At 42.5% G+C, this 12,777-nt stretch overlaps 1 protein-coding gene across 1 annotated transcript in view; it reads left to right on the forward strand.

The window, feature by feature from the left end:
• ghsra (growth hormone secretagogue receptor a) overlaps positions 1-12,151 on the forward strand; it is a 33,792-nt gene extending 21,641 nt beyond the window's left edge. The window contains exon 2 of the mRNA XM_060834065.1: positions 11,847-12,151. Within this exon, the coding sequence (XP_060690048.1) occupies positions 11,847-12,151 (305 nt within the window). The remainder of the gene's footprint in view (positions 1-11,846) is intronic.
• The last annotated feature ends 626 nt before the right edge of the window (positions 12,152-12,777 follow it).

The following is a 12,777-nucleotide window of genomic DNA, read 5'->3' on the forward strand; positions in this document are numbered from 1 at the left end:
GAACAGGCTGGGGCTGTTTTCCCTGGAGCGTCAGAGGCTGAGGAGTGACCTGAGAGAGGTTTATAAAATCATGAGGGGCATGGATAGGATAAATAGACAAAGTCTCTTCCCTGGGGTGGGGGAGTCCAGAACTAGAGGGCTTAGGTTTAGGGTGAGAGGGGAAAGATATAAAAGAGACCTAAGGGGCAACTGTTACATGTAGAGGGCGGTTCATGTATGGAATGAGCTGCCAGAGGAAGTGGTGGAAGCCGGTACAATTATAGCATTTAAAAGGCATCTGGATGGGTACATGACGAAGAAGGGTTTAGAGGGATATGGGCCAAGTGCTGGCAAATGGGACTAGATTAGGTTCAGATATCTGGTCGGCATGGACGAGTTGGACCGAAGGGTCTGTTTACATGCTGTACATCTGTATGCCTCTATGACTCAGTCCTTAAGGAAGATAGAAAGTAATGGACCGTCCCTTGCAAATCAGACATTAACCTGAGACATCCAACTTTGGGGATGGATATACCCTTGACAATGAGGATTATGGACACAATATTTACTCTTCTGGGAGACCCTAGCATTAAGGATCACTGTTTAAAAATTAAGGAATTGACCATTTGAAGTAGAAGTTATGCCAATTTCGTTCTTACACGATGTCATGACTCTTAGAAACCCTCTTCCTGAAAAACTGCTGGAAACAGAATTCTTGAATTTTTCAAGGCAGACATAGATAGATTCTTGATAAGCAAGGCATTGAAAGATTATTCGAATGTGGATTTGGAATGAGATTATGCTCAGATCAGTGACTATCTTATTGAAAGGTGAGGTAATTCGAGGGGCTAGATAGCCTACTCCTGCTCCAGATTCATGTTTATAAACAATCCCAGGGCACTACCTCAAAGCAGAACTTAGATGAGGAGAGTTAATGCAAGGTGGCTAAATTCACACATGACACCAAAATAAGCTTAAAAGTGTGTTGGGAGACAGACATATGTACAATGGAGACAAATAAATTGACTGTGTGCACAAAGAAATCTGGTAGACATAATATACTGTGGGAAAATTTTGGTCAGAAGAATAAAAAAGCAGAATATTATTTACATTGAGAACGACTGCAGAATTTTGAGGTACACAGGGTTCTAGGTTTTCCAGTGCAGGAGTTACAGTAGGTTGGGATGCAACAATAGCAAATAATTCAGAAGACTAATGGGATGCTATCTGTTATTATAAGAGGAACTGAACATAACTGTGAGGATTTATGCTTCAGTGATACAGGGCATTAGTGGGACTGCATTGTGAATATTGTGCACAGTTTTTACCTCATTTAAAGAAGGATGTAAATGGGTTGGTTGGGTTTTGGAAGAAGTTTACTTGATTGCAAGACAGAATGAGTGGGTTACCCTGAGAGGAAAGATTAAACAGACTGCAATTGGAAAAAGAGGAGTGATTTGATTGAAGCATATAAGACCCTGAACACTGGAGCTCTTGTAGCACAGTGATAACATTCCTATCTGAACCAGGATGCCTGGGTTCATGTCCCATCTGTTCCAGTGGTATGTCATAACATCTCTGAACTTGGTGTTTATTGTAACTGTAAAGATTGTTAATGTTCTTGACAAGGTGGATATGGAAGGGATTTCGTGCATGAGTTTGATGGCACTGCTTAAAAATTAGTGTTGCTGTTTCAGGACAGAGATGATTTTGTGACTTTGGAACTCCCAGAAAGCATTGGCAATGAGGGTCATTTAATATTTTTAAGGTAGAGACAGATTAATCCTTATTAGTGAAGTGATTTAAAGATTATGGGTGACAGGTGGAAATATGGAATTTGAAATGCAAACATATCAGCTGTACCTTAATGAATGACCCATGCCTGCTCTTAGTTTATACAGTCACAATGTATCCTGGTGTATTCTGTTCATTATTCATCCCTCAGCTAATGTCACAAAAGATTCAGATGATTTGATCATTATCACATTGCTTTTTTTGGGAGCTTGCTGTGCACAAATTGATTCCCATGTTTTCTACATGATGGAAGTGACTAGACTTTGAGATGTCCAGTGGTTGTGTATAGCATGATATAAATGCCAATGCCCGTTTTCCATCTCAGTGATATCAGCATGGACTGTGTTGGCAGTGGCATTACCAGTCACATTCCCAGTGATGGCATTTCCACCAGTACCCACAACCTGCCTAGGAGCAATAAAAAAAAGACTACCTAGGTCCCATTTTATTTTCCCTTCTGTTTTTGGAAAGGACTTGTGCAGTCAGAGAAAATGTTGGAGATTTTTTTACAGATCAAGTTTATACTGTGTGGGAGATATTTAATCAGGATTAGCCCTGTCATATACAACAGCTTGTAAAGGGTCTAGTCAATTTAATTAAGCCTTAGTTTATGCAGCACTGAAAACCTATTTATCACCATCTGTGTACTGGCAGCGAGAGCACAATTATTAAACTCCATGGTTGGGAGTGATTTTTAATTAATCTAATCTACTTTTTAAATGAAATCGAATGAGCTTAATTCATTAATTTGCAATGGCTAAAAGGTTATCTGCAAACTTTCATGAACAGTTACACACAAGACTTGTGACAGCAAGAAATAATTGGTATAAATTCTGCCATTCTTGATGTAATAGACCCTGATCCCATAGTCAGGCCATCTCTACACATATATACATGTAAACATGCTCACTCACAGACACACACACACAAACAACATCATTTGCACTCTCATACGTACACACAGACTCTCATTAAAACTCTCAAAAATACTCACTCAAATTCACATGCAAAGACGATCCAGTGATATTCAGAGTAATACACTCAAATATACTCACATTCACAAATATGTACCCAGACACTCTCTCAAACATGTATATTCACACACACAGATACAATCACACATACTCACTCACAATTATATATACCCACAAGCATATCTGCACTGACAAATGCCCTTACACATGCACTGAAAAACATACTTACTCACGGCCATGCACTCAAACTCACACATACTCCCTCACATATTCATTTATCTAGGCACACTCACTCAAACAGCTACCCACAAATGATACGTACTCACACTGTCTTTACTCACTAAGGTGGTGTACTGAAATCAAATCAAATTTCCGGAGTCATCACAAGCATGAAACTCTGGTCAAACCACTGAATTGCCCAATTTTACCTAACTGTCTAATTCAAGTTAAAAGAACATACACACAGGCTTATCATTGACAATAAAATAAATGTTTATTGCAATCAGCAATATTTTGAACCAACAGCAAGAAAGATAAATTCTAATTTATAAATCTGAATCTTAAACTCTACCACTTTTTAAAAACTCCGTGCACAAACAAACAGACAAAGAAACAAGACAAAGCATACATATTATAGGTGGGGAAGGAACATTATTAAAGCAGCACCTGTACAGGTCACCAGCACCATTGAGTTGTTTTGTTTGGCTTGCTTCCAAGTCTTTGCAAAAGGCTGAGATTTAAAAGACACCGATTCTCAGCCTTTCATTCACTAGTTGTGGATTTTCCCTTTCAGTATCTCTGAAGGGTTTTTTTTAACCTTTTCTCCTTTCAACCAAGGGTTTTGCAGAGTATAGTCATTGGAAAATGGAGAGTGGGAACAGCTGCTGAAAGATTTCTGTTCCTACTTCAGACAAAAGGGAGACTGAGAGACTGCGGTACCTTCTCTTTACAGGCTGGCAGCTTCTCCTCCATTGTCTGGATACAAGACTGTAATAATTTTCCCAGGAGCCAATCAAAAAGTCGTTACTGTGCTCAGCTGTCCTGAACCAACATTGCGGGTCAATTCAGAAACAGAGCAAATAGTTGTCTCTGAGTAAAGGTGCCCTGAAAACACACATACACACACGCACATACACACACTCACACAGACATACAGCGACACACACACACACACATGCATGCACACACACAGACATACAGCGACACACACACAGACATACAGCTGCGCACACATGCATGCACACACAGACAACAGTGACACACACAGACATACAGCTGCACACACATGCATGCACACGCACATGCATGCATGCACACATACAGCGACACAGACATACAGCAACACACACACACATGCATGCATGCACGCACACACATGCATGCATACACACACATACAGCGACACACACACAGCGACACACAAACTCTCATACACAAACACAAATACACACTCAAACACACAAACAGACTCCCCCACCCCAACCCTGCATATGTATATATGCACACTCAGTTGCCCATAAAAGCACTCACACTCAACACAAGCTTTCACACACAGGTTCACTACACAACCCCTCCCCTACACACCTATGCACATATTCACATGCTCATGTTTTCAAACACTCATATGGAGATGTCACTCATTCACATAAGCTCTCATGCAAATGTATGGATATACTACACTATCAAACAGCCATAAACACACTCACACACACCACTGTCCATAAATACTGAGACACACTGATGCACATACACTCTCCCAGTCAACCCTGCGTGCACGTATTCTCTCTCACAGATACATGCACAAATCCAGAGTCAAACATACATGCACTCTTACACTCTTAAAGCATTCAGACACTCGCTCTCTCATTTACACAAACACAAGCACATTGGTACAGTTTCCAGTGGGAGTCATTGCTGGTAAGTAGGAGTAATAACCTGAAGTCTCTCCAGGTCTTATGCCTGCCACTTGGTAAGCTTCTTTAGAACTACACCGCTCTGTGATTCTGTGTTCCTCTAATTCTGGCCATTCTTGCATGCAGCCTTTGAATAGTTGTTGAGCGAGGTAATGGTTCTGAAAAGGTTAATTCTGGAAACGGCAGTGAGCACCATCCAATCTGATGATGTCTTCCTGGTTTGAATGAGGACAAAGAAGAATAACGTAGGCTCTGGCCCAGGTCTCTCTCCACCCCCTCCATAATATAAATAATAATATAAAACTTGTCCACAGTTGCTATCTTTGCAATAGACTATGTCTCATTCAGAGAAGAGCCACTTATTGTTAAGACTCCTCATTAGTGTTTGATCCTCCACCTCCTTGCTACATTCCAATAAGGACCAGGAGGCCAAAGCTTTAAACAGCAGAAGCTTTATTAAGGAGGTGTTCACTTTGCAGGCAGCAAGGTTAGTTTAAGCTGTTTCCCACCTAAAATGCCTGATGTTGCCTTTGTTATGTTACATGACTGGACTCTCAAAGTAACAGTCAACATTACTTAAAGAAACACACAACATCACTTACAGAAACACACAACATCCCTCCTTATTTACATCAGAAGTGCTTGCAATGCAAGGATTCACAATCTTTACAATCATATATATAACAGGCAGTCGGCAAGATGTTCCAGAACATGTTATTTCCTGTATGGCTGTCAGTGCACCTTAAATGTCTATTTATTTTTCTCATTGCCTTTAATCTCTGGTGCTTTAAGTGTCCGAGCAAGATCATCTATCACTGTCTTTTCCTGAGATGACTGAATGTTCAGATGTTTGCACAACGTCATGGTGTTCTTCACTGTCCTCTAATCAGATGCTCCAAATATTGTTCTATCCTTGGGTATATCTATCTGGAGTGGTACCACAACCACTCCCCTCACCACCACCACCCCACCACCCCACCCACCATCGACGCTCAGTAGCAGCAACGTGTACTATTTACAAGATACACTGCTGAAATTCACCAAAGATCCTTTGACAGCATCTTCCAATCCTACGACCACTTCTATCTAGAAGGACAAAGGCACCAGATACATGGGAACATCATCACCTGCAGGTTTCCCTCCATGCCACTCACCATCTTGAATTGGAAATTTAGGCTGTTGTCATGGGTCAAAATCCTGGAACTCCTCTCCCCTCCCCCACCCCCCTTGGGACATTGTGGGTCAACCTGCTGTATATAGATTGCAGCCGGTCAAGAAGGCAGCCCACCACCATCTTCTCAAGGTTATTTAAGAGCTGGCAGTAAATGCTGGCCCAGCCAGCAACGCCAACATTACACAAATGAATACTAAAACTTTCCATTCTTAACGGCTTCCAATTCAGTAAGGGAGTGAGCCACTACCAGTCGGTGTAGACAACAGTATGTTTAATAACAAATCCCCTTTGAACTGAGAATCCTGGTTTATCTCTTGTCCTTTTTGTATCTTTTCTTCCGACTCTTCCTCTTCTTTACTTTTACGGTATGTTGTTCATGTTCCTTCTTCAAACACACCCATTCAATGTGCCCTTAATTTGTCACAGTTTCTGCCTGCAGCTTCTTCATTGCAGCAATTTGCTGCTGCGTCACCTGTTTCTCCATAACGACGACAGTTTCCTGTCTGCACTGGTGCTCATCTCTGAGCCGCCATTTTGTGAACTGACCTCAGCAGTTGAGCCTCCTTTGCTGCTTGTTCCTCTGAGACTGCAACTTTCAGTACTTCCTTTACGTCTCGATTTCTTTCTGTCAGTAATGCCTTCTGGAATGCTTCGCAGCTTAAATCACCCATCAGTCTGTCTCTGATAGCATCATTTCAGTTGTAACCAAATGTGCAGGATTCTGCTTCTTTCAAATTGCCATGAACTGGGAGATAGATACGACATCACGTTGACTGTGTTTGTGGAATCTGAATCTTTCGGCTTTAGTGAAAAATGTTTCTGTGGGATTCTTTGTATTTAGAGTCATAGAGATGTACAGCATGGAAACAGACCCTTCGGTCCAACCCGTCCACGCCGACCAGATATCCCAACCCAATCTAGTCCCACCTGTCAGCACCCCGGCCCATTTCCCTCCAAACCCTTCCTATTCATATACCCATCCAAATGCTTCTTAAATGGTGTAATTGTACCAGCCTCCTAAGTGAAATGATTGGCAATGCTATCTGCAGATCATCAGGTAATCCGATGATATGTATATGTACGTATGTATATAAAGGTGCTAGATAAATGCAAGTGATTGTAAGTAAGTATTGGTAGTTGAAGTGAAGTACTGAAGGAAAGGCAATGAATGTTGACTTTGGATTTGGAGATGGCCCAGGGAGTTTAGAACACAAGTTAAACATTCTGTTCATAGCCTCTTGTCCATTTTTTTATGAATACGAATGGAAAATTGTTGGAGTTATTTAAACATTCTTGGATATGTGTGTATGCAGATTACAGAAGATAAGTTTGTCCATGTGTACTTCGTCCTAAAAGCCCTGTATTTAAACCTTTCAATCCTTTAGATATCATGGAATCAATCTAAAACACTGAGCTGCTGTGTTTACTTGCTTGTACCAGTTAAGAGCATTCCGGAGCCATTCCCAACTCTGGGCTCCCCCTCCCCCATCCCCCAGGATTACGGGTTTTGCCAGCAACATGGTGAAAGTAAGAATTGCCGGACTGGATTCGCTGTCAGGAAGAGAAAGAAACTATTTTCTAAAGGAGGAGTAGGAACAAATTCCTGCAGATGCTGGAAGCAACCTGTTTTGAGAAGCAGGCCATCAGCTAAGGGGAAACTGGAGGTGGAGACACCGGGAGATAGATCCCTAGGAGGAGATGGTAAAAGCTGAAACAAACAGCCTACTGTTAACTTGCAGCCCGGCCTGAATTCTCCCTCTCCAGCCCGGGGGGCAATCTCCATAAAACAACAGTAGGGCAAGGAGGAGCTTTACAACAGTGTGCCCACTCTCTAAAAGACTGAATCACCTCATCTGGGCAAAAGCGAGGACTGCAGATGCTGGAAACCAGAGTTTAGATCAGAGTGGTGCTGGAAAAGCACAGCAGGACAGGCAGCATCCAAGGAGCAGGAAAATCGACGTTTCGGGCAAAAGCCCTTCATCAGGAATAGAGATGAAAGGCTTTTGCCTGAAACATCGATTTTCCTGCTCCTCGGATGCTGCCTGACCTGCTGTGCTGATTCACCTCATCTCCTACAATACATCTGGGCATTGCTCTAAAGTTCAAGGCGGGCCATTCAGGAGTCTTGTCATCCTGTACAAAGGACTGAAGTAATCTGAAACTCACAATTCCATGGATCCCAGCAATTATTTGGAACTTCTAAGACTTGAGTTGTGTAGATTTGTGTTGGGCAAGGATGTTGAGGAATACTAAACAGACATGGGTAAGTGGTCATGACCTAAGGGAATGTAGAAACTCACTGGGGTGAGGGCTGGTTGGCTTCCTCCTCTTCCCACGATCTCCTGGTTTCCATTGTAACCACAGCGGAATCTGTCATTTATGTATTGTGAGAAACAAAGCTCACTCACTTCAATAATTTCAATCCGAGACAAGATCTGAAGCAATCAGTATGTTTATTATATGCTTGCAAGCCTGGTGCCTGAAGTAAGGCACCCAGAGTTTAGCAAATACATATCTTATATAGGATTCACTACTCCAAACCCAGTGCCCATTACTATTGTTTATCTCTTGCCTTATCCGGCCTTGTGCATAACCAAGTACAAGTTTTACTCGGCCATTTCACCACATCCTGCTGTGGCCCATTGTTAGGTATATCCTCCTTCATGATTATCTACTTCCTCCACCTGTGCGATTTCCTCCCTTTCCCCAACCATATTGATCCTTATGACCTTTTAATTGGGGTTTGTTTTTGTGTTTTTGCAAAATTGGGAAACAGATGCTTTTTACTACTGCTTGTACAACCATATCTGGCTTAACCTACATCCTCACAGCACCTTATCTATTTGTCTACCATTGTTAGCAGGCACGTCTCATTCTTGCATTCACATTTTAGCTAATACAAAAACAATTATATATTTCCTCCACATAGTTTTCATTCTTGTTGATTCAGCTCTTGGTTAAAATAATTATACACTGGTGTGAGTGCACTTACCTTGCATTAGTAATTATAATTGCAGAAGTAACACTACTTTACCTATATCCCACATGTATTGAACAAATACTTGTGGTAATGTCTTGCGATAGTAACCTAGAGAGCCAAGCTAATGCTTCGGGGACATGAGTTTGACTCCAGGGTGGGAGCTGGTGGAATTGAAAACTGGGAAAACTGAGTAACAGTAACTCTGTTTCGAAGATCTGTCTGATCCTCCACTGCTTCAAAGAAGAAAATCCGCTGTCTTTACCTGGTCTGACCCAGATGTAAGTCCATATCCACAGTAATGTGGTTCACCCTTAACTGACCTCTAAAGTGGCCGGGTAAGCCACTCAGTTCAAGGGTAATTAAGGGTGAGCAACAAATGCTGGTCTTGCCAGTGATGTCCATAGAATAAAGTTAAAGAGAAACAACTCCACCCAAAATGAAATGATAGTGGGAGGGAGACGAGAGGCTTGGTTGAAAAGATAAGTTTTAGGGAGTGCTTTAAAGGAAAGGAGGAAGGTGAAAAGCTGCACAGAATTCAGGAGGCACAGTTGTGGATGGCAGGGTGAAAGGAATTGTACTTTTTATAAAATTCTTTCATGTGATATGAATGTTGCTCATCCTTTATTTCCTTTTAACTGAGGCTAACTGAGGCTAAGGCTAACAGATGCAACTAAAATTAACCACATTGCTGGGGTCTGGAGTCACATTTTAGGCCAGACCAGGTAAGGACAGTAGATTTCTTTCCCCAAAAGGAAATTAAGTAGGCTGTAATGACAGATTTCAATCCATGTTGTTGTGGTTCTGTTCGCTGAGCTGGGAATTTGTGTTGCAGACGTTTCGCTCCCTGTCTAGGTGACATCCTCAGTGCTTGGGAGCCTCCTGTGAAGCGCTTCTGTGATCTTTCCTCCGGCATTTGTAGTGGTTTGAATCTGCCGCTTCCGGTTGTCAGTTCCAGCTGTCCGTTACAGTGGCCGGTATATTGGGTCCAGATCAATGTGCTTATTGATTGAATCTGTGGATGAGTGCCGTGCTTCTAGGAATTCCTGGCTGTTCTCTGTTTGGCTTGTCCTATAATAGTAGTGCTGTCCCAGTGGCTACAAAACACTACATAGGACAAACAGGAAGACAGCTAACGATCCGCATCCATGAACACCAACTAGCCACGAAACGACACGACCAGCTATCCTTAGTAGCCACAAATGCAGATGACAAGCAACATGAATTCGACTGGGACAACACTACTATTATAGGACAAGCCAAACAGAGAATAGCCAGGGAATTCCTAGAGGCATGGCATTCATCCACAGGTTCAATCAGTAAGCACATCGACCTGGACCCAATATACCGGCCACTGCAACGGACAGTTGGAACTGACAACCGGAAGCGGCAGATTCAAACCACTACAAATGCTGGAGGAAAGATCACAGAAGCGCTTCACAGGAGGCTCCCAAGCACTGAGGATGTCACCAAGACAGGGGACGAAACGTCTGCAACAAATTCCTAGCTCGGCGAACAGAACCACAACAACAAGCACCAGAGCTACGAATCTTCTCACAAACTTTCAATCCATGTCCCTAACCTCTGGATTATTGGTCAAGTAACATTAACCGTCACACCACTGTCTCCCCATAGTCTGTGAGTGGCCAGAATTGAAGGGATGCACAGCCTTTGGAGCTCCGAGAGATAATGAGGTGCAAGGCAATGGTGGGGGAGTGGTGGAATTTGATGCGTTAAAGAACTGGGTGTCAATGTCGGTCAGCAAAAATAGGGGTAACCTGTGAACAGAACTAGTTGTAAATTGCCAAAGGAGCAGCTTAGTTGGGAAGAGCCAAAGTTTATGGAGCAAGAAATTCCACCAAGTGATGCAATAGTTGAGCCCAGGAACAACAAAAGCATGAGTAAGCATTTCAGCAGCAGCAGCAGGGTCCCAGATGAGCAGAGCAGTGCAGGGTAGGACTAGATGGAGGCGGTCTCATTGAGTACATTGTTAGAAGTTCAGCCGCCATCAAATCAGTTGGCCAAAGTTGTGAATGCTCTGGTTCAGCCTTAGACAGTAAACTAGAAACAGATGTAATCGGCTGAAGAGGAATGGATCTGAACTGTAATCATCACCCACCAACAAATTAACATTTATACAGCAGCCTTCATAACTTAATATACCTTCAAGTGGTTTACAACCAAAGAACTACGTCTGAATATTCACTGTTATCATGGGAGAAATGTGGCAGACAATTTGAACACAGGCAACTTTCCAGAGACAGCAATGCATCCGTAATCACTGGACGACCATTTTGATTGATTTCACAAATGCAGATCCCTATTAGAAGATCAATCCTCACAGTGATTGGTCATGTTGGATTCGGTTCTCTGGAAGATTAGCTGCTGCCATTCTCTTTCCCACAGGTGGGAGAGGAAAACAACCTGGTAAACAAATGACAGGAGACTCTTATGTTAAACAACGTGTAACTTATTGCATGATAGCAATGAGGTATAAGTTACGCTCATATAATAGACGTCATGACAGAGGTCATCAAGCAGATGGTAGGTCTTACTCCCTCCAGCTTCTAAATTGTCCTTCCACCAAGTCTCCCTGATATCATCACAGTGGGTGAAGTTAAACTACACAGCAGTATTAACCCTTTCAGATTTGTACATCCTTGTACTGCAGGCCCCAAAGCCAAATGATCTGCTCCTATTTGCTGAGTTGAAGGTGATCTGTTGCTTGTTGAGGGCACACATCTGGGTAACACGTAGCATCATTTGTGTCTCTTCACAAGTGGCTGATGGGTTTGTACTGTCTGTGGAGGAACATGTGAACAAACCAGGAGCAAAGATCAAAACCAGCAATGACTAAGCTTGCTGGAGGTAACAGATCACCAGACGTTGACCCTTTGTCTTTTCCAGTTACTGATCTTGTACAAATGTCTGCATGTCCATTGTTTTTGGTCATTTTAGAAGGAGATTTGCATCATGTTGAGGAGAGTTCAGCCTTTGCAATGCCTGACTAATCTTTGTTTCTTGCTCATTTCCAGCTGTCGTTGTGTTCTCTTTCGTGTTGTGCTGGCTGCCATTTCACGTCGGCCGCTACCTCTTCACCAAATCCTCTGAGGTGGACTCCCTTGAGATGGTCCAGATCAGCAAATACTGTAGCCTGGTCTCTTTGATCCTCTTCTACCTGAGTGCTGCAATCAATCCCATACTTTACAACATCATGTCCAAAAAGTATCGAGTGGCTGCTCTCAAACTGTTCCACGTCAAGAAGGCTCCGAGGAGAACTCCGTCAACAGTGAAGGATGAGAGCTGCCCAGCCTGGACAGAGACCAGTATATGCACTTGATCGTTGCAGAGCAACCAAGAGTTATGGTCATGATGTCCATTTGTAGCTATGCACAGCCGTTGGTTGCATGGGCTGTAAGGGTGTTACCCGAATGAGAAGGAGCATAAAATGGGCACCGAATTGATGGCTACAAGACAAGCAGCAAACAAAAACCCATCTGATTCTAAAGGATTCAGCACCCTTTTTGCCTTGCTTGTGTAGACTGCAGATCAAGATCATCCAAAACCACAAGTATTGGACTGCAGTTTTGATGCTAACATTTAAATATTTCAGCTGCTGCTCTGAAAGAAACTTATATTGGTATCCAGTCAACTGGTTAATTGAACTTACTGTGAGATAATGAACAGGGTACTATGGTAAGATATTTAGACTGTTGTAAATAATTCTTGATTTCACAGCCCGCATTGTGTGATGGAAGAGTTTCCAAAGGCAATTTCTGTTACATGAGAAGTATTTTAAACTAGTAAGAGTGTTTGCTGGGAAGACCATCAAGTTAAGCCATTACATACTGATGGTCACATGGCACAATAAGAATGGGTTCATTGATTAACCGCATCAGTCATTCTCCACCAACACAGCGACAACAATGAGTCAGGAAAACTCCCAGTGATAGAGCGCTTTGGAAA

Source organism: Hemiscyllium ocellatum, chromosome 13, assembly GCF_020745735.1.
Source record: "Hemiscyllium ocellatum isolate sHemOce1 chromosome 13, sHemOce1.pat.X.cur, whole genome shotgun sequence".
Lineage (NCBI taxonomy): Eukaryota > Metazoa > Chordata > Chondrichthyes > Orectolobiformes > Hemiscylliidae > Hemiscyllium > Hemiscyllium ocellatum.